The 23,558-nt window shown below is 41.8% G+C and overlaps 1 protein-coding gene across 7 annotated transcripts in view; it reads right to left on the bottom strand.

The window, feature by feature from the left end:
- The window catches only part of MARK3 (microtubule affinity regulating kinase 3), a gene marked incomplete at its 5' end in the record, with an annotated part of 103,366 nt that extends 80,088 nt beyond the window's left edge, over positions 1 to 23,278 (bottom strand). For 6 of the 7 annotated variants that reach the window (XM_079701394.1, XM_079701395.1, XM_079701396.1 and 3 more), the window contains 2 exons: positions 3,448 to 3,639; positions 23,224 to 23,278. In XM_079701394.1, coding sequence (XP_079557520.1) covers positions 3,448 to 3,639; positions 23,224 to 23,274 — 243 coding nt within the window. The remainder of the gene's footprint in view (positions 1 to 3,447; positions 3,640 to 23,223) is intronic. The other variant, XM_079701399.1, reaches the window with a different exon arrangement.
- Between the last annotated feature and the right edge of the window lie 280 nt (positions 23,279 to 23,558).

Here is a 23,558-nt window from a genome sequence, read left to right as displayed (position 1 = left end):
AATATTAGAACCCTACACCTCATACTAATCCCCCAAAATACGTACCAAATGAATTAAACATTCAGATGCCAGCCACAGGAGTATTTAAAGAAAAAACGGAATCAATTAAAAAAATCTTAGAAGTAAACCTTTCTCACCAAGACACGAAACCCAGACAGATCAGACTGATGTCTGAAACACAGAAAAGGTTTAAATCACTAAGATTTAAAAGAGAAAAGAAAAATGGATAAAGGATATACAACAGGAAACTTATTTTAAAAAGAAAATAAAAATGACACAAATATACGAAAATATCATCAATCTAAGTATTTATCAGGAAAAAGCAATCTTTTTTTAAAAATACCATTTATTGCTCATCCGATAGACAAAAATTATCTACGATATTAGCAAGGGTGTAGAAAAATGGGCACTCTCACTCATTCCGGTAGGGCTAATGAAACAGTACAATGTTCTCTCAAAACCAATTTAGCAGTACCTATTACAGTATCAAATATTCATCCCCTCTGACCCAGGACCTCCACACTTCTAGGAATTTATCCTACAGAAACACTCTTAAAAAGAGCACAGAAAGTTATGTTAAAGAACGTTCACTGCAGACGTTTGTAATAGCAAAAAAATCAGAAACCACCCAATGCCTACCAACGGGGGTGAACTATGGCGCCAGCACACACTGGAAGATGACGTTCCATTAAACATAATGTCAGATCTATGAGCACTAAGATCCAGAGGTGATCAAGTATGTTGCTAAGAAAAATTACCATTAAGTCCCATGAGTCCCTTTTGGTTAAAATAAACAAAAAGTTACTGTGCTGAAAATGATCCTCTTTGAGAAGAGAAAGTTTAAGGAATTTTATTTTCTACATAATGAATTTCTATAATGTTTACATTTTATACGATTCTGGATAAGACCTACAATAGGGGGAAAAAAGAATAAAATTGTTTATTTCAAATTTTTAAAAAAGTGTTTTAATTTACCCACTATCTAGTCAGATTCAAGCCATTTCTGGAGAGAGAACCTACTAGATATAAACATGGTAAGCCACACTCCAGCACACATGTAAAAGGGGAGAGCATCTGTCTGTCCCACTCCTCTTTTAACCCACCATCTCTACCTATGTAAGGAAACTGGCCGAGTAACCACTCGAGATTGGTGGGGGAAATAAACTCAGAGGTTTTGTTCCTTATTTCAAAAATCTTTGATCAAGGGCAGCAAAGAAACCTACGCCCACTCATGCTATTTACTGATTCCAAAAGCAGTCCAGGCATCTCTATAACCAGGAGTCTTAACCAGGGAACTGTCACTAAAATTGAGATGAAATGTGAAGAGGCAAATTTTTAGTTACAGTCTTTACTTAAGACTCCAGTTAGCATAGACCAATGCTCCCCAACCTTCTTCAGGTCCCAGCACACACAGAAAATCGGAATATTTGTAGGGCAAATTGTAGCAAACCCAGGGTGGGTCCTGCTCCAGCAGTCCTCAGCATGGTGGGCTGCAGGCATCAGTACCATGGCACATCTGTAATACCACCTTGGCACACATATCAGGAGGCTTTGGTACATGGGAAGCATTTTTTTATAAAGCTTCCTTCAAAAGTAACATTAAATTCATTCAATAAATGTTTATTAAGTACTTAACATGTGCCAAACATGATTAAGTACTGATGTCTACCCTATACACTAGAGGGGGAAGACAGGTAAATAAGCAATTCCAACATAATTGTAATTGTAATAGTAAAACATAATTGTTTATGTAATTGTAATAGTAAAACATGCTATCTAAGGAAAGTATCAGGATTTTTAACATGAATCCCATGCCTGGGGAAAGGGAGTCTGTCAATGACTACTTTCCAGAATAAGTGACTCCTATACAAAAGGGTGAAGTGTATTTTAGGCAAAGGAATTACAGGTACAAAGATCCAAATGCAATAAATGATGTCAAAATTTAAAAAAAGGCAGAACAGTTCTGTACGGCATAAGTAGAATGTGAGGAGGGAGTTTAGTAGCAGCTGCGTAAAAAAATATTTATTTATTAATTATTATTATTTTTTTTTTGGCTGCGTTGGGTCTTAGGTGCTGCACTAAGACCTTTCTCTAGTTACGGCAAGCAGAGGCTACTCTTTGTTGCGGTACGTGGGCTTCTCATTGTGGTGGCTTCTCTTGTTGCAGAGCACGGGCTCTAGGCACGCAGGCTTCAGTAGTTGTGGCACGCGGGCTCAGTAGTTGTGGCTCGCGGGCTCTAGAACGCAGGCTCAGTAGCTGTGGAGCACGGGCTTAGTTGCTCCGTGGCATGTGGGATCTTCCCGGACCTGGGATCAAACCTGTGTCCCCTTGCACTGGCAGGCGGATTCTTAACCACCACACCACCAGGAAAGTCCCTATTAGTTATTTTATTATCTATTTATTTTGGCTGTGCCAGGTCTTAGGTGCGGCAGGCAGGATCTTCACTTCAGGATGTGGGATCCTTCAGTCCCATCTTGCGGACTCTTAGTCGTGGCATGCATGCAGGATCTAGTTCCCTGACCAGGGACCGAACCCAGGCCCCCTGCACTGGGAGAGCAGAGCCTTACCCACTGGACCACCAGGGAAGTCCCTAGTAGCAGTTTTTTTTTTTTTTTAATGAACTTATTTTTATTATTTTTTAATTTTTGGCTGTGTTGGGTCTTCGTTGCTGTGCGTGGGCTTTACCTAGTTGCCGTGAGCGGGGGCTACTCTTCATTGTGGTGTGCAGGCCTCTAATTGCGGTGACTTCTCTTGCTGCTGAACATGGGCTCTAGGCACACGGGCTTCAGTAGTTGTGTCCCGTGGGCTCCACAGCGCAGGCTCAGTAGTTGTGGCCCACGGGCTTAGTTGCTCTGCGGCATGTGGTATCTTCCCGAACCAGGAATTGAACCCATGTCCCCTGCACTGGCAGGCATATTCTCAACCACTGGACCACCAGGGAAGTCCCCCTAGTAGCAGTTTTAATGGAAGTGTTTTTAATAAATATGGCATGTGGTTGAGTAGAAAGCCAGCATCACAAAAATTAGGAAAGCATGTGCCTTGCTGCACAATAACCTATCAAACATAAGCTATGAGAAAAATATTTGGGGAGATGACAAAACTTCTTGAGGATAAATCTATAAAAACAGCCAACACTACTGATTTTTTCAAGCACCATGAGCTTATAATGAAGTTAAGAATTTTTACTGTGGTGGTAGGTATACATTTACCACTGAAAAAGAACACTACCTCTTTTTAAATGCAGAAGATTATTCAAACTCAGTATAATCTTTATAACATTTAAAGAAATGAGAAAGCAAAAGAACTCCCACATAATTAATACATAAGCTTCTTGTTCTTAAAAAAATGTTTAATTAGCCCAAATATATACATTCTTTTTCTCTTTCTCTCACATGGAACTAAACAGAGCAAGTGTACTAACAGAAATCAAGCATAATTTGTATTTACCTCTCTGCCTGTAAGGATGTGTCTTGCCAATTTCACTTTTGCAAAATTCCCCTTGCCGATTGTTTTCAACAGTCTGTAGTTTCCGATGTGAGGTTGTTCATCTGCACAGGAAGCTACAGAGTTTCTACACCGTGCTCCAGAGCGCCCAGTGCGAGAGGTAACTTCTTGCCGCCCGTCTCCATGTGACGTGTGCTATAATAAAACATACAACAAACATTAGGAAACGAGAGACCCATGGTACTTGACAAGTTTTAAGAGCCTCTAGTTGAAGAAACAAAACATCACTGCTTTAATTTTAATCCCAATACATGTGGCACTTCAAAGGGATTTGCCCACCTGATATAAATTTATGAGGAAAACAAGAAAATGCTGAGAAGAGAAATACCAAGTGTTGAAATTCAACTGGGTGTTCAGAAAGAAAGGAGATATTTTCTATATGTGGCTGTAACATAAAATAAGAGAAACAGGACTGCCTTACAGTCGTAAAGAGCTTAACTTTTCCACTGTAAAACAACTATACTCCAATAAAAATTAAAAAAAAAAGAACTTGACTTTTTCATATGCTATTAAAGGTACCAGCACATATTATCCTTAACACACCCTGTGATGCAGGCAGAACAGCTAATATCACCATTCACCAGATGAGGATACCCTGAGATTTATTCACTGCCACATCACTAGTGAAAAATTCAAAGAGAACCTAGATTCCCAACTTCCTTCTAAACTATGCTGCTAACAATAATTTAAAACAATGTGTTTAAAGACACAGCCAGACTCTGTAGTCCCTGACAAATATTTGTTGAAGAGATGAATACAGTACTCAATATACTCCATAAAGGTAAAACAAATCATATATGCCTCTAACCATATTAAACATAAAGGTACGAGAGATACAAATGCCTGATGTGTACAATTCTGTACGTACAAGCAGCCAGCTGCCTAGTGCTTCCTCTTTCCCCTAGTGCCCAAAGGATGCCATGCCCCACTGCCTACTTTTCATGGCTGCTAACTCCTTCCTGCTCAAGGAAGGCCTCTCACTCTCACGACACTCTACAAAGACACTTTCAACCTCTTTCATTCTTTTCTCTTTTCCAACTTTTTGTCCAGGAAAATGTCCCTTGTTTCTCATGCTCTCTCTCTCTCTCTACCTATAGGTCAAAACAAGCCTGATTCTAGGTGATAAACATAAGAAACTACACTTTGTAACACACTCATATCAAGGAAAAAGGAAAAACAAGTATTTTACAGTAAAAGCTTAAGAATCTGTGCCATCAACTTAAGTCCTCAAAAGATGTCCTTTTCAGAATGTCCACGTTAATCTCTATCTACTTTTTCATATTCCTCTAAGTAAATCTCTGTCCCTCATGTACCAGGTTTTGGGATAGGTTCTCTTCTGTTTTATTCAATTATTACATAATACTGCATTTGCAAACAATTGCTATGTTTTTTACTGCAAATGTATACTTTAGGTTAAACACACTTTTACAAACTGGTTACAAATCTAAACAACTTTGTTCCTATAACAAAAAGATTCTAATTTCCTAATTATAAAATAGCCTATTATAGGGTCTCCCCTGGTGGTTCAGTGGTTACGAATCCGCTTGCCAATGCGGGGGACATGGGTTTGAGCCCTGGTCCGGGAAGATCCCACATGCCGCGGAACAACTAAGCCCGTGTGCCACAACTACTGAGCCTGCGCTCTAGACCCCGTGAGCCACAACTACTGAGCCTGTGTGCCACAACTACTGAAAGCCATGCGCCTAGAGCCTGTGCTCCACAAGAGAAGCCACCGCAACGAGAAGCCCTCATGCCACAACAAAGAACAGTCTCCACTCGCTGCAACTAGAGAAAACCCGTGCACAGCAACAAAGACCCAATGCAGTCAAAAATAAATAAAATAAATAAATTTAAAAAATTATTTAAAAACATAGCCTATTATAAACAAGGACTTGATTAAAGAAAAAACTAAAATAACAACTAAGTTATTACACTAAGGTTTTACACAAAATAGGTATACTGTAACGCAAATTTTTATACATCAGCTGGAGTACAGTTTTTAAAGAATTTTGATAACCATTATGTTTATTTCCAAACTAGATGTAAGTTTCATAAAAACGGACAGTAATTTATTGTTCCTTAGACCTTAGCAGTTGGCATATAGCAGGTACTTAATAAATACTGGAATGACTAAATAAATGATATCAAAATACTGATCACTGTAACATTCACATGGTTAAATTACGGGAAATTTTTATCTCCCAAATTTCTTTCTTCTATTCATTCATTCAAATATTTATCAAATGATAAGGTATAATAGACTTTTTAAAATAAATTTAATTAATTAATTAATTAATTTTTATTTTTGGCTGTATTGGGTCTTTGTTGCTGCACGCGGGCTTTTCTCTGGTTGCAGCGAGTGGGGGCTACTCTTCGTTGTGCTGCGCAGGCTTCTCATTGCGGTGGCTTCTCTTGTTGCGGAGCACAGGCTAGGTGTGGGGACTTCAGTAGTTGTGGCACACGGGCTCAGTAGTTGTGGTGCACAGGCTTAGTCGCTCCACAGCGTGTGGGATCTTCCCGGACCAGGGCTCGAACCCGTGTCCCCTGCACTGGCAGGCAGATTCTTAACCACTGCACCACCAGGGAAGCCCTGTATAATAGATGTTATATAAATATGAGCTGGGCACTGTTTTGAGTGTTAGAAACAGCAGTGCATAAAACAAAGTCCCTGTTCCCATGAGGTATATGTCAAGTGGTTTTACTATTTATGCAATGAAAATATAGTTTTTAAAATTATACTGCTATCCAAAATTTTGGTCAAAAAAGCTCTTTAAATGCAAACATACACTTTCTAATTTATATGTTTTATAAATTCAGCCCTTCATGTATTAAGTTTTACAGAGTGAGGTACAGTTAAACAGACAAAATATTAACTTTTATGCAAATCAACTGTCTTCTGCATGTAAAAGAGAAATATCAGAAACTTAAAATTCATAGGCATCTAGTTTATACCTTTGCATACTCTCCAATCTACTTATAATAAAAACTAACTCCTTAGCACTACATCCACTAGCATGTAACCAGCAGGAGAACACAGAGATCTTTGCCTGTTTTGTTCCTTATCAGATATTCCCAGAAACTGTAACAGTGCCTGGCACATAGTAGCTGTGCAATACATTGTTGCTGAATGAATGTTAAATGAATTCAAGGCCCTCTGTGATGTAATCCATTCCTCCTCTCCCGCTACATCATCCACTATTCTTTAGCACGATCCTCCCTCAGTTTGAGCGCCCTTCCTTCTCTTCAAACCTAAGAAAATCCTACTCATTCCCTTATGTTTGAGTCATTTGTCACCATCTTTATGAAGCCTTCATGACTCTCCCTGCATCCCATCAGAATTTCTTTTCCTTTGGGCTCTGGATGTAACTCTGCTTGTATCTATCTCTATTTGGCTACTTTGTTGTAGACAATTATCCACCACAATACACTGACTTCCCAGAGAAACTCACACCCCTCACTTGAGGTTCCCAATAGCCATGTGCCTAAGACTGGCCAATGAGATATGAGTGAAAGTGACATGTCATTTCCATGCTGAAGCATTTATTGCCAGTGCTTGACTCCAGCCCTGTGGTCTTCTCTCCTGAACCCAGAGCACTGTCCAAAGATGGAGGGTCACAGGACCAAATGGCCTGGAAATGGAGATCACTCTTCATGGAGTCAATGAAGTTGACAGTTTTTTTAAACTGTGTTAAGACACTAAGATTTTGGTCATGTATGTTACCACAGCATAACCTAGCCTAACCTAATACACCCTTATGCAAATAAATAATCATAATACAAACCCAAAAGAAACCTGTACTTCCTCGTAAGAGTGTAAACTCATAGACTGAAATATCTGATGTTTGTTAAATTCCAACAGAGTTACTGAACTTAGTATATTTAGTTTGATACATAAAGTCCTGAAATTTTTAAATCTAATGTGTTTAACTAAAAAATTATCTCAAACAGAAGCAAATTAAATTGCCTTTTCTCGGCCTTCATTTTATTTTTCCCATGCATCCATCAGTGGCCCTAAAGAAGAAAAAATTTCCTAGCATTTTAACAAATAATTTTGAATTCTTGTACTATTAGCCAATTACTTCATGCATGAATTTTTTTTTCTCCCTAAGGTGACAATAAACCTGAGGACCAAAAAAAAAGTTACATAATAGTAGCCACTTTTTGTGGCAGCACTAAACACACAACAGGCACTCAGAGCTGTTTAATCTCAAAGATTAAAGGAGTCCAGGGACTTCCCTGGTGGCGCAGTGGTTAAAAATCCACCTGACAATGCAGGGGACACAGGTGTGAGCTCTGGTCCAGGAATATCCCACATGCCGCGGAGCAACTAAGCCCATGTGCCACAACTACTGAAGCCGGCGCGCCTAGAGCCCATGCTCCGTAACAAGAGAAGCCACCGCAATGAGAAGGCTGTGCACTGCAACGAAGAGTAGCCCCTGCTCGCCGCAACTAGAGTAACCCTGCACACAACAACAAAGACCCAAAGCAGCCAAAGAAAAAAAAAAAGAAAAAAAGATTAAAGGAGTCCTGATCCTTCTCCATCTCAAGGAATTGACCTGAACCATTTTATCCACCATGAAAACTAGAATATGGGCAGTGCTACTAAAAATTAGGCAGTGGGCTTCCCTGGTGGCGCAGTGGTTGAGAGTCCGCCTGCCGATGCAGGGGACGCGGTTTCGTGCCCCGGTCCAGGAAGATCCCACATGCCGCGGAGCAGTGAAGTCCATGCGCCACAACTACTGAGCCTATGCTCTAGAGCCCGCGAGCCACAACTACTGAGCCCACGCACCACAACTACTGAAGGCTGTGCGCCTAGAACCTGTGCTCCGCAACAAGAGAAGCCACTGCAGTGAGAAGCCCATGCACCACAACAAAGAACAGCCCTCGCTCGCCGCAACTAGAGAAAGCCCGCGCACAGCAGTGAAGACCCAATGCAGCCAAAAATAAATAAATAAAATAGATAAATTAAAAAAAAAAAAAAAAAACTCGGAGAGAAAAAAGTGTCGTTATCCGTAGATGATATGATCTAACTGCAAACCAAAAGAATTGGAAATACCACTAGAACTCAAGAGAGAGCTTGGCAAGGTGCAAGATCAACCTATAACTACAGTTCCTTACACCAGTAGTAACCTACCACAAAATTTAACTAAAAATAAGTATTCATCATAGCAATAAAAACTAAAAAGTAGGTAGAAAGTAACTTAATTAAGAATATATAAGAGCTCTCTGGAGAAAGCTTTAAATTTTTAATAAAAGACATAAAAGATACTCTGAATAAATGGGAATTCTATACTCTTAGATAGATAATATTATACAATCTACCCAAATTAATCAATAAGTTCAATGCAATATGAACTAAAATTTCCAGCCAGTAATTTATGAGTAATCTTAAACTTACTCTAAAGTGTACATGGACGAATATTTCATGGCTGCCAGGTCAGCCTTGAAAAAGAAGTTAAAAAAAAAAGTTCAGAAATGAAAAGTGATCAAGGTTAAAACCAGTAACAAGATGTATCTCTTTCATTGCACCCTCTAAAAGCATGCGCTGAGAGGGACACAACACCTTTTCTGTGGCATCCTTGCCAAAACTATATAACCCTAATCTAATTTTGAGAAAACATCAGACAAACTTAAATTGTGGGATCTTTGATTGGAACTTAGAAGAGAAAAAGAACCCTGGAGAAAAACTGGTGACAATTCAAATTAGTTCTGCAGTCATCATTAACGGTATCAGACCAATGTTAACTTTCTGGTTTTCATAACTGCACCATGGTTATTTAAGTGTTAACATCAGGGGAACCTGAGTGAAAAGTATACATGAACTCTGTACTAATCTTGCAATTTTAAGTCTAAAATTATTTTAAAATAAAAAGTTCAGGGCTTCCCTGGTGGCGCAGTGGTTGAGAGTCTGCCTGCCGATTCAGGGGACACGGGTTCGTGCCCCGGTCTGGGAAGATCCCGCATGCCACGGAGCGGCTGGGCCCGTGAGCCATGGCCGCTGAGACTGTGCGTCCGGAGCCTGTGCTCCGCAACGGGAGAGGCCACAACAGTGAGAGGCCCGCGTACCGCAAAAAAAAATAAATAAATAAAATAAAATAAAAAGTTCAACAGACAGATACATATAAAGGTACGTAGATTACATATATTACAAAGCCACGGTAATTTTTAAAGAAAAGAAAACCTGTAGGGTATCGGCACAACAGAAAAACAGACCAATGCAACAAAATACAAAGCTAAAAGGCATGAATGTATGGGAACATAAGATACAATGAAAGCAGTCCTATAAACCAGTGGGGAAAGGATGGACCATTGAGTGGATAGCAGTGGGAAAACTGGTTCACTTTATCAGTCTACAGAGAAAAATAAAACTAGATCCCTACCTAAGTCCATACACAAAAGGCAGGCTCCCTTTTAATCTAGAGGGATTAAAAAACCTACATGTGACAAGTAAAATGATAAAAGGTTAATGTGAAATGTGAGAGAATATATCCTTGTGAGCCAGGCATTTAAGCAAAACTTCAAAAGCACAAACATAAGGCAAACGTTGGTTACACCAAAATTAAGAATTTCTGTCCAATAAGGGTCTTATAGAAAGATGACAGAAGATACATGCAATGTCTAAAACCTACATCAGATTAATATCTAGAAAATCAAGGAACACCTAAGAATCTACAAGAAATAAACAACAACCAAATAGAAAAAGGGACAAAGGAAAAGCAGCAATTTACAGAAGGCCCCCAGAGCCAAGGAATATACAGACATACTAAACACCATAGAGAAACGCAAGTTAATAATGAAGCAGCATATTAAACTACTTTAGTAGGCTGGCAAAAAAAATTAGAAAGCTGGATAATTCTAAATGTTGGAGGAACCAAGGAGACAAAAACCCCTGTGCACTACTGGCGGGAGTGTGGGCTGACAGAGCCATCCAGAAGAACAACCTGGCACTATGTGACATCTCCTGTGACCCAGGAGGTCCACTCCTAGCTACACATCCCCAAGAAATTCTTACACAGCTCCACAAGGGGACATGTATGAAGATATTCATTGCTGCATTGCATGGGGGGAGGGGGGGGAGGCGGCAGGTAGTCTACCCCAGCAAGTAGGTAAAATGTGGTGGGACTCATACCACAGAGTGCTATGCAGCAGTTAGAAGCAACACATTCGACGCACAGAGAAGACTATGCAATATTTACACAAAGTACGAAACATACACTTCTAAGAACACGTACATGTACACGCATGACAATATATTAAAATGTTAGAACAGTAACCTGTTGGAAGGATAAGGAAAATGACATAGAGGTATTAACAGGAATAAATAAGCAAGAGAACAGCCTCACACTGTTCAGATCAAAGATACGACTTTTGCAGCTGCGTTTATGAAAATGTTTCCAAAAATATGAATAATAGGGAAGGGGAACTATTATTGTTCATATGCATAAATTCAAATTGGTTTCACTTGTAATAAAACACTTATTATTGGCATAGCAAGTGAACTATCATAATAATGAAATAAACTGAAAAATAATTTACTTGACCAATCCTCAGAAGAATAAGGCACAAATAAATTGTGGCTAAAGAAAACTTTGACTTGGTAGCTTCTGACCAGTTAATTATATGCTAAGCACTTACTAAGTAGCAGGTACTATAAGGGGATAAAAGAGATAGAAAAGTATGGTGTCAAACTTTTAACACTCATAATCTAGCTGGGGAGCTCACACGGGGAACAGTAACTGAAACAAGGGGCAATCTCCACCCCATGAGAAAATCAGAGAGTGAATACTCCAAGCTCCATCCAATAGATTCGTGAGCTATGCATGAAATTTGCAATTTTCCAGTAGCAACATTAAAAAAACATAAAGAGGGCTTCCCTGGTGGTGCACTGGTTAAGAATCCTCCTGCCAATGCAGGGGACACGGGTTCGAGCCCTGGTCCGGGAAGATCCCACATGCCACGGAACAACTAAGCCTGTGTGCCACAACTACTGAGCCTGCGCTCTAGAGCCCAAGAGCCACAACGACTGAAGCCCACGCGCCTAGAGCCCGTGTTCTACAAGAGAAGCCACCGCAATGAGAAGCCCGCGCCCTGCAACGAAGAGTAGCCCCTGCTCGCCACAACTAGAGAAAAGCCCGCGCGCAGCGATGAAGACCCAATGCAGCCAAAAATATATATATAAATAACATAAATTTTAAAAAAAAACATGAAAATAGGTTAATTTTGATAATAGTTTATTTAACCCAATATATTCCCAAATGTTTCAACACATAATATAGAAAGAGTAAGATTTACATTCCTTTTTTCATACTGTCTTTGAAATCTAGTATATATTTTATACTCACAAGACATCTTAATTCAGACTAGCCACATTTCAAGTGCTCAGTAGCCCCATGTGCTGGACAATGAAGCTCTAAGCACTCAGAGAGTATGATCACATTTGGGCAAGACGAAGGAAAAAAAGGGATGGAGACTTTGATGGACAAGTAGTAGAGTTCTAATGAAAGATGAAGGCCATTTCAAGCCAGGCACCAGCACAAGGAGAGCTTAAAAAGCTTGGGGGGATTGGGGGTGGGAGGGAACCTCCCTTAACCTTCAAGTCTAGCCAGTTTCATCTCTCACAACTCTTTCATATGCCACTAACAGTGAAAAAAAAATGGCTTTAGTTCCTTGACATCATGATTGCTCGCAATTTCTTACCTTTATGTTCTTGACTAGGCTGGTACTTCTCTGTCTTGCATCCCCTTGCTTAGCTTAGTTAATTCCTACACTAAAGTACTTGACAATGAGCTCCTTGAGGGTAAGAATTATCTCATCTCTGTATTCTTAGTACACAGGACCTGGCAACCAGCAGCGTGAAACTGCTAGATGAATAGACAGCCAAGGAGAATTGTTTGGCTGTAGTGTTAAGTTTATATAGGTGAACAGTTAAAAAAAACCAACAAGCTAGAGAAGTGGGTCAAGAACTTTGAATACTAAACCAAAGAGTTTAGATTATCCAGTTTTCTAGAATAACACTACAAAAGCTATCTCAAAAGGGAATTAACATTTGAAGAACCCCCATTATATGGAGCAGACTGGGCCAAGCACTTTATACGTGTTAGTTTCTTCAATCACAACAACCCTGAATAGATGGTGTCATTCTCTTTTGTTAAATAAAAAAGATGTAATATACAGCATGGTGACCATAGTTAATAATACTGTATTATATATTTGAAAGTTGCTAAGAGAGTAGATTTTTAAATTCTCATGAACAGGAAAAAAAAAAAGCCTGTAATTATATGTGGAGATGGATGTTAACTGTTAACTAGACTTATTGTGGTGATCATTTCACAAAATATACAAATATCAAATCATTATGTTGCACACCTGCAACTAATACAATGTTATATGTCGATTATATCAATTAAAGTTTTTAATTATTAAAAATTTTAAAATGAAGCACAGACAAGTAATTAACTTGCCCATAGTTAAGTGACCTGTTTCAAATGCAAACCTGTAACTCCAAATCCCAACTTCTCTTATGTTTTGTCGCTCTTACTTTTTGGCTCCTCATCTGGTCCACTGTTCCTCAGCAGTGGCTTCAGAACCTCTCCCTCAACCCCAGCCCTAGGCTCCCACTTTATCTCTCACTTCCAAGCCCAGACTCTTTCCATCAAGCCTCCCTTTAAGAAAGCTATCTGAGGTTTTAAGAAAGGAGAAAGAAGATGAATTCATTGGAACTACAGAGGGAAGAGGCTGAAGATACAGGACACGAGAGATGAGAGAAATGACAACATAAAGATGAGAGATGAAAAGACCAGTAAACAAACCACTAATGATGGCTAACATTTAGCTATTACTTATTATGAATCAGGCACCATTCTAAATGCTTTACACATATTGTCTCATTTAATCACTAATTCGACCAATATTTATTTACTCTTCACCTGTAATAAATGACCAGCATGTTCTAGGTATCTGAAATAGTATCAATAAACAAAACAAATATTCCTGCTCTCAGGGAGCTTTCAGTATACCAGAGGAAACTGACAAAATACAATAAACATAAGAAATATGGAAATTATATAATATGTTAAAGGTAACAATGCAATGGAAAAAAAAAACAGATCAGGATTAGGGAGGTTGGGAGGGTCATAGATGGTCAGAGTAAGACTCACTGAGCTGATGTTTGAAAAGAGGAGAAGGTGAGACAGTTAGCCACGTGGATATCTGGAAGAAAAGTGTTCAAAAAGAAGAGCCAATGTCAAGGCACTGAGGTTGGAGTGTCCCTGGTGTGTTCCAAGAACAGCAAGAAGACACCTGGGTCTATGAATATAGTGGGTGCGGAGAGGTAGGAGATGAGGACAAAGAGGTAAGGGAGGCCACAGCATGGAAGACCCTATTCTTATAACAGCCCTATGAGGTCAATACTACTACCAATCCCACTTTATAGATGAGGTGACTGGGGCATGAAGAAGTTAAATAACTTGTCCAAGGTCACACAAAAAAATGCTAGGTCAGATTACAAACCCAAAGAGTTACTATTATAGTGGTTGGAAAACATGAGCCCAAAGTCTTTGACATACCTCCCATTACAGGGAAAAGTCTATGTCCCTTCCACTTGAATCTGGGTGCCCATGACTGCTCTAACGTTTTAAGAATAAATGGCAGGGGATTTCCCTGGTGGTCCAGTGGTTGAGAGTCTGCCTTCCAATGCAGGGGACACAGGTTCACCCCCTGGTCGGGGAACTAAGATCCCACATGCCACAGAGCAACTAAGCACGTGTGGCGCCACAACTACTGAAGTGGTACGCTCTTCAGGGAGTGTGTGTGTCCCTGCATTGGCAGGCAGATTCTTGACCACTGCACCACCAGGGAAGTCCCAATAAATAAATATATTTAAAAAAAAAAAAAGAATAAATGGCAGAAGTGATACTACATGACTTCTGAGGCAAGGTCATAAAAGGCAAGCAGCTTCTGTCTTGTTTGCTGAAACACCGAGTCACCTCATGTGTCCGATCACACTGGAGTCTCCATGCTGGAGAGGCCCATGTAGCCACTATGGCTAAGTCCCAGCTGAGCCCAGCCTTTTTTTTTTTTTTTTTTTTTTTTTTTTTTTTTTTTTTTTGGGTAGGAGTTTATTAATTTTTTATTTATTTATTTTTGCTGTGTTGGGTCTTCATTTCTGTGCGAGGGCTTTCTCTAGTTGTGGCAAGCGGGGGCCACTCTTCATTGCGGTGCGCGGGCCTCTCACTATCGCGGCCTCTCTTGTTGCGGAGCACAGGCTCCAGACGCGCAGGCTCAGTAGTTGTGGCTCACGGGCCTAGTTGCTCCGCGGCATGTGGGATCCTCCCAGACCAGGGCTTGAACCCGTGTCCCCTGCATTAGCAGGCAGATTCTCAACCACTGCGCCACCAGGGAAGCCCTGAGCCCAGCCTTTTAACAATACCTGCCAAGGTGCCAGATATGTGAGTGAAGAAGCGGTCTTAGGATGTGGATCTTCCAGCCCAGCTACTCAAACCCCCCAGCCTTTCGTTATTCCCCCAAACTGAAGTCCCAGCCATAAACCATTCCCGTCTGAATTCCTCACACAAAATCTGTGAGTATAATGAAACACTTGTTGTTTTACATACTAAGTTGTGGACTGGCTAGTTCCACAGCAGTAATAAGTAGGACAACTATACAATAAGCAGGATATAAATGTTAAGCACCTGACTTAAGTTAACAGAAATGGAAAAAGCAACTAGAATACATTACCATGTAATTCATATATCATTACCATGTATGTAGAAGGTTCTTTATCATTGAATATCCTTAATGTCTAGAAGGCAACCTTCTTTTAAGAAAAGAAAATGTAAGTTCCTTTAATCCATTCCACTAGTAAAGCTAACACGTGCCTATGAATACCAAGGCAGGCCTAGGGTAGGCAAGGGCTACACAAGGGAAGGAAGACAAGGAAAGAGGTGGAGACAGTACGTGAACAGGATGCCATCAAAAACACCTCAAGTGCCTTGAACAACAAAAGCTGCTTGCCCAGCTTAAATTATTCTTCTGGACAAAGAATGGCAAGGCTAAGGGCAAAAGGCTGTGCTAGGAAATGCTTCTAGGTCTGCTCCTCTCCAGGACTCTCATTCTAGTCTCCTACTGTACTCAACGAAGTCATAAAGGTACTGACTACAGAAAGAATGGGGTTATATAAAATTCTGGAATAAAACCTTTCATTCAGCTTACTTGAACTTCATGTTAAATTCTTCCAATACAGATTTCCATGTAAAATGTGCATAATACAAACCCCACAATATTTCAACTCCACCTCCAAGCAACACCTAACTATTAGCAAGAAATACAAACAAAACATCTCCAGCTTTATTCAAGCTTCAACTCTGAACACCAAGATCCCAGGTAACCCACAGAAACAATGCCTTATCTAGTCTGCATAAGACTGTATAAGACTAACCATGGCCAAGCAGCTCAGGTGACTAAAGTGCAGTGCTAAAGAACTCTAGCTTGAAGAAAAAGTTGGACTCGCAGCAAAAAAGTCATTTTCTTCCAGTGCCAACTTCTGCCCTCTCAACTACTGTTCAGGCAGGTGCATGTGGGTCAGGACAAACCCCTTATTACTACTTGCAGACCAACTCCAAGCACATTCTTTAAATTCCTACGTAAGACAACATTAAAGCTGGGAGATACCCAGGGAAGAGATTTGTTTTCTCCTTGTTTATTTTGAAAGTTTAAAATGCATGTGAGACAAGTGAATTTCTGCTTTAGTCCTCCCAATGGTGATCAGAAGGGGCTGTACTCCCCGACTCTTACTTCCAGCTTGGAAACAAATTCCAGGGATAAAATTTGGCTATGGGGACCTCCCTGGTGGTCCAGTGGCTAAGACTCTGTGCTCCCAACGCAGGGGGCTGGGGTTCAATCCCTGGTCAGGGAACTAGATCCCACATGTCGCAACTAAAAGATCCCGCATGCCGCAACTAAGACCCGGCACAGACGAAAAAAAAATTGGCTACGTTTTAGAATCCAGAACGATTCTCTCTGAAATTAAAGATAACAGGGACTATCAGGACTTCCCTGGTGGCTCAGTGGTTAAGAATCCGCCTGCCAACGCAGGGGGACATGGGTTGAAGCCCTGGTCGAGGAAGATCCCACGTGCTGCAGAGCAACTAAGCCCGTGCGCCACAACTACTGAGCCTGTGCTCTAGAGCCTGCGAGCCACAACTACTGAGCCCACAAGCCCAGCTACTGAAGCCCGAGTGCCTAGAGCCCATGCTCCGCAACAAGAGAAGCCACAGCAATGAGAAGCCCGCGCACCACAACCAAGAGTAGCCCCAGCTCATGGCAACTAGAGAAAGCCCGCGCGCAGCAACAAAGACCCAATGCAGGCAAAAAAGAAAGAAAAAAAAAAGATAACAGGGACTATTAATTTATATTAAACTGTTTATGAGTCGTTTATAAGTAATTACAATATAAATACTCATGCACTACACAATCAAAACGACCAATATTCTACTCATGGAAAATTTCCACCTTAATCTAATTTACATAAAAAAGAAATGAAAACAACTCTGTAATTGAATAAGACCTTTTCCCAAACACTTTGACCCAATAAAAAATATTCTTCAGAGACCAACTTTTTTAAAAAAAACGCCCAAACACCTTGATTCAATAGATAGTTGTGCTTAAGTTAGGCAGATTAAATGAAATCATATTACTTTTTTTTTTTTTTTTGGCGGTACGCGGGCCTCTCACTGCTGTTGCCTCTCCCGTTGCGGAACACAGGCTCCGGACGCGCAGGCTCAGCGGCCATGGCTCACGGGCCCAGCCGCTCCGCGGCATGTGGGATCTTCCTGGACCAGGGCACGAACCCGTGTCCCCTGCATCGGCAGGCGGACTCTCAACCACTGCGCCACCAGGGAAGCCCTACTTATTTTTTTTTAAGATTTTTTTGATGTGGACCATTTTTAAAGTCTTATTGAATTTGTTACAATATTGCTTCTGTTTTATGTTTTGGTTTTTTGGCACGAGGCATGTGGGATCTTAGCTCCCCAACCAGGGATCGAACCCACACCCCCACCTGCATTGGAAGGCGAAGTCTTAACTGCTGGACTGCCAGGGAAGTCCCCATATTACATATTTTAAATGAAATATTATATAAAGTACTTAGTATTGTTGCCTGATATATAGTTAGGGATCAAAAATGGTAACTATTTTTATTCTCCATAACCACACTTCCTTACAAAGAACCAACTTTAAAAACTCAAGAAGGGCTTCCCTGGTGGCACAATGGTTAAGAATCCGCCTGCCAAAGCAGGGGACCACGGGTTCAAGCCCTGGTCTGGGAAGATCCCACATGCCGCGGAGCAACTAAGCCCGTGCACCACAACTACTGAGCCTGTGCTCTAGAGCCCGCGAGCCACAACTACTGAGCCCTCATGCTACAACTACTGAAGCCTGTGCACCTAGAGCCCATGCTCCGCAACAAGAGAAGCCACCGCAACGAGAAGCCCGCGCACCGCAACGAACAGTAGCCCCTGCTTGCCGCAATTAGAGAAATTCTGCGCGCAGCAAGGCCCAATGCAGTCACACATAAAAAAACAAAACAAAAAAACAAACAAACAAAATTCAAGGAAACTGAAAATGTTATTGAAACCATTGAAATCTCTTTTCTTTAGTCACAATACAATCTAAAGGAACACTGTTTAGTCAGCAAGTCTTCACTGAATACTAAGATACCAATTCTTTAAAGTGTGGTTCCTGGACCTGCAGCATCAACATCACCTGGTAACTTGTTAGAAATGTAAACTCTAGGGCCCCGAAGGTAGAATCAAGGTCTGGGGGTGAGGCCCGGCAATCAGTATTTTCATAAGCCCTCCAGGTGACTGTGGTATTTGTTCCAGTTTGAGAGTTTACAGACTAGTTTCACAGAGCTCAGGGTGCTTTGTTCTGCAGGGACTAGGAAATCCTAAGGCAGGGGAGTGATATGGTTCCTAGGTATATCCTCTACAGCGCCTAGCACAGTGTCATACACATAGCAGGCACTCAGATCTTAACAGGTTAATAGTCTCATACAACCAACAGCTGGCTAGACAATAACACCATCAGTTTATTTATTTCACAGAGATAAGGAATTCTGATGACTGTCTGCATTAACTAATAATAAGTAAGTACATGGTGTGCACACACACCAGGAGCTGCTAAATTGGCAAAGCCCTCCAGGACCTCTGGTACTTTTGGCAAATAACCCAGGCTTACTTACAAAATGTCATATGCTTTGAAATGTAAGTGAAAAATACATTTCTAATTTTACCAGTACACAAACAGGATTTGTCCATGACCTCTATACAAGTCAACTGTAGAACACAAACTAAAATGCAAACTTCTTTGTTGCCTTTAAAAAAAAGCATCTTGGGGGACTTCCCTGATGGTCCAGTGGTAGATAATCCGCCTTGCAATGCAAGGGAGGCCGGTTGGGAAACTAGGATCCCACATGCGGCGGGGCAGCTGGGCCCCACACCACAACTACTGAGTTCGCACGCCTCAACGAGAGAGCCCGCGTGCAGCAAACTACAGAGCCCACGCGTTCTGGAGCCCGAGCACCAAAACTGGACAAGAGAAAACCCGCACGCCACAACTACAAAGAAGCCCACCCACCACAACGAAGAGCCCGTGCACCACAAGAAAAGATCTCGCATGCCGCAACTAAGACCCAACTCAGCCAAAAAAAAAAAAAAAAGCATCTTGGGGACTTCCCTGGTGGTCCACTGGCTAAGGCTCTGCACTCCCAATGCCCGGGTTCAATCCCTGGTCAGGGAACTAGATCCCACATGCATGCCACAACTAAGAGTTCGCATGCCACAACTAAGGACCCCGCAAGCTGCAACTAAGACCCGGTGCAACTAAATAAATATTTTATTTTAAAAAAAGATTCATCTGTGAAAGATTTAAAAAATAAATTTAAAAAAGCATCTTGTTTCACATATTAGCCATCTATAATATATGGAAGCAAGATTTATTCTAATTTGAACAAAGTGTTTTTTAAAAAAAGACAACTGAGGAAACGAGCACTGATTGGATATTTGATATTAAAAAATTATGATAAAGGGATTAAGGTTACATTTTTTAAAGAAGCTTTATCTCTTCTAAAAGCTTTGGAGATGAAATGATATGATGTATTCAGCTTGCTTCTTGGGGAGAGAACAAATAAAAGAAGTCTGGTCATTGAGCTGTTGAGTACATGGCGGGGCTAACTATATACCAGGGTTTCCCAACCCTGGCACTCTTGACATTTTGGGCCAAATATTTCTTTGTTGAGGGGCCAGGGGGCACTGTCCTATGTACTGTAAAATGTTTAGCTGCATTTCTGGTCAGTAGCAACGTTCTTCAGTTGTGACAACCAACAATGTCTCCAGACATTGTCCAATGTCCACTTGGGGGGGGGGGCGGCAAAATTGTCCCCAGTTGAGAACCATTGATAAATACTTATTAAATTCTCTTTATTTGTTTGAAAATTTCCATAGCAAAACATTTTTAAAAGTCTAATTTTAATTATACTCTGTGTATTGGTACAACTTCATCTCCCTAGTTGAATAATTAGTACATAGCTTATGAGAAACAGCCTGGTACACAAAAAAGCAGAGAGGATTGAGATGGAGACCTGAGGTCTAGTACAGGCTCTGCTGCTAAACAGTGAGTAGTCACAGCAGCTCCTGTCACCTCTCTGAGCCTCAACATCCTCATTAGGTCTGACTGTTTGACTAGTCCTTTTGAGTCTTAAAATGATTTGATGGGCTTCTCTGGTGGCGCAGTGGTTGAGAGTCCGCCTGCCGATGCAGGGGACACGGGTTCGTGCCCCGGTCCGGGAAGATCCCATATGCCACGGAGCGGCTGGGCCCGTGAGCCATGGCCGCTGAGCCTGCGCGTCCGGAGCCTGTGCTCCGCAACGGGAGAGGCCACAACAGTGAGAGGCCAACGTACGGCAAAAATAAATAAATAAAATAAAATAAAATAATAAAATGATTTGAAAACAGTTTATCTTTTATACACCTATCAGCTAAAGGTGAATACTCACATCTGGAAATCAAACAAATGAAAACAGAGTAGTGTACTAGCATGAAGATAATATTCTTCTTGCAAATTATCTGCCTTTTATTATTCCTGATCTATAAGCAAAATTCTTACCACAATTATATTTACTTAAAATTTAAACAAGATTCCTAGGGTAAGCAAAATGGAGAGTCTTTTTACAAAATATAAAGACAAAGCTATTTGTCATATCAGCCAAAATGTCCATCAACTGGTGAATGGATTAAAAAAAAACGGTACATCCAAACAATGAACTACTTACTACTCAGCAATAAAAAGGAATGAACTATTGATACACACACAAACATGAATAGATCTCAAAAGCATTATGCCAAGTGAAAGATGCTACACACAAGATTATATGCTCTTTGACTCCATTTAAATAACGTTCTAGAAAAGGTAAAACTATAGAGACAGATAACAGATCAGTAGTTGCCAGGGGCTGGGGGAAGGGAGAGGGAATTGACTGTAAAGAGACACAAGGGACCTTCTTAGGCAATGGAGACGTCCTCTAACTTGACCATGATAGTGATTACGTGATTATACATTTGTCAAAACTCATCAAACTGTACACTTAAAAAGAGTGAATGTTCTATCTCAATACACCCAACTTTAACAAAAGAGCTGCCCAACAGACTGAGAACTCCCATTCATTCTTGAACCCTCATCACTCGATTGGCAGGAAGTCTAACACTTAGCAGTTCAGTAGTGGTAAGTAAATAATATGGTATATGCCAGACCTGTAACACTGGCACAAGGGCACCACACTGTAAAAGATACAAACTACTTCCAGAACATGTCAATACCGGAGTTAAAAACAGGGCATGGTGAACTAATGCAATGATGTGCTACAAACCTCTATTTTAGCACTGTCAAAAATTCAATTTTAAATACATTCCATGAGAATAAAGGCATACTCCATACCCTACATTGTTTTTAAAGTTAGTAATTCCTAACGACACAAAAAGACTACACCATAATTCAACAAATTCAACAGAGAACAAGGTAAAGACCCATTTGGTGTAAATCCTTCATTATCACAAACCTGCTATAATTGTTTCTGGCTTCAGTTTATTCAGTAAGTATGGAGCTCCTGCTCTGGTTCAATGTAAGATTTTGCAATGGAAGTCAATGATCAAAGCTAATCAACTCACTTTTTCGCTCGCTCCGCCCTACAGGGTAGTCAAAGAACAACAAAACGATGAAGTAAGAATTAGGTTCTTCAAAGGGTCTATGAGAAAATGAGTTCACTGACTCACCTAGTCTAGATTTTCTACTAGAAAATCTTTTTTTTTTATATAACTTTCTAATCCATCTCAGGTAAAGGAACATACACCACTGTACTACTTATTTACCAGGTTAAAGAGCATTAAATACCACACCTTAATATACTGAAGGGATGCTTTAGACCAGGGTTTACATAAACAGATTAAACCTCCTGACAGCTACCCAGCAAACAAGTGGCATTCTGAAGATTAAAATGAAGGCATTTGATACCACTAGGCCACAAGGTCTCAGGACGTAATTGAAAGCATGAAAACAGGCAGAGCCAGGAAGCTTTTCCTAAATGATAGCATTTTCTTGCCAGGAATTACCTCATAACACTTAAAATAAAAGGCCAGGGAAGTTTCTTTGCGAGTTATTTTTTAGATATTTTTGTTTTTAACAGAAGATAACTCACAGGTAGCTTGGAACAGTCCTGAAGCCAGTGCTAGAGAAGAGTTCTGAACGCACTTGGACAGAGTCAACATTTCTCCAACGGAAGTTCTACTACAAGTTGTCAGGCCCTAAAACTGCTTGCTGTTCCTGGCCTTTTGAAAAGGTTTACGTGAACAAAATCAAAGGTTCCTTTTACAGAATCACGGAACGTGAGTGCCAGAATGGACCCAAGAGCTCATCTAAGCCAACTTCTTCTGGGGAAGGAGGAAAGCTAAGCCCAGAGTGGGTGGCCCTCCGCTAGGCAGTGCGTGGCAGGGCTGCTTGACTACACATCCTCCTCTGAAATGTGCTTAACCAGCTCCTTCAAAACAGATTCGTAAGGAAACGAGGCTACTCCTCGACAAAGTCTTAGCTCTCTCCAAGAACTTCTGAATAGCTTCGGAGCTGCATCGAAGGGGGCCAAGAAGATTCCTCAGTGCGCGCCTAGTTTTAGTGACTGTCACTTAGTTTAGTGACTGTCACTAAATTTAGTTCGAGACAACTTAAATAACGAGGCATAACGGAAAGTCCACTCGATCCAATCAATTGCGTTTAATCAACACCACAAACGTGTTTTTAACCCGACAGCCTCTCAAGAGCTACCTACCTAATTTAAAACGCGAGTTTAGTGGAAATAAGCCCTGTACGCTGCGGGGACCCGACACACGCTCGGAGAGACCGCCGCGCGGCCACCGGCCTCTCAGGACACCGGCCGGCCACGCTGCAGCCCTCAGGCTTCGCTACGAAGCGAGCCCCCGGCGTAATCGCGGATGCACTTCCCCGGCCCGCGCGCTCGGGAAACGGGCCGCCGAGGCCGCCTCCCGGGGCCCACGGCCGTCCACCGGGCCCAGAACGCCGTGGCCTGGGGACCCGCCGGCGGCGAGGCGAGGGCTGCCGCCGCGCTCCCGGGGACGGCGCGCGCAGACCTGGCCCGGGGCAGTCGCCTAGGTTACTCACGTTCTCCGTGTCCCGTTCATTCACCGTCGGCAGCGGGGTCCTAGTGGACATTTTACTTCACTTCACTTCTGCACAACGCGAGGGTGAAACAAAACAGCGCGGTCCCGGGGGCCGGAGAAGCGGCGTCGAGGGCCCGGCGGTTCCGGAGCGGCGCCGCGGCAGGGCGGCTCCCCTCCCCCACGGCCGTCTAGATCCCGGGTCGGGCCCGGGCCGTCCCCCGGCGGGTCGCGGGGCTCATGCTCCCCCGGCCCCGGCGGCCGCGCCGAGGAGCCCCGCGGGCGGCGGTGGCGGGGCCGGGCCGGCGGCAGCAGGCTGCGGGTCGGCCCACCGGCGTC

The sequence above is a fragment of the Hyperoodon ampullatus genome (genome assembly GCF_949752795.1).
Source record: "Hyperoodon ampullatus genome assembly, chromosome: 3".
Classification (NCBI taxonomy): domain Eukaryota; kingdom Metazoa; phylum Chordata; class Mammalia; order Artiodactyla; family Ziphiidae; genus Hyperoodon; species Hyperoodon ampullatus.
Note: the sequence above shows the minus strand (reverse complement) of the source record. Positions and strands in the feature narration are given on the sequence as shown.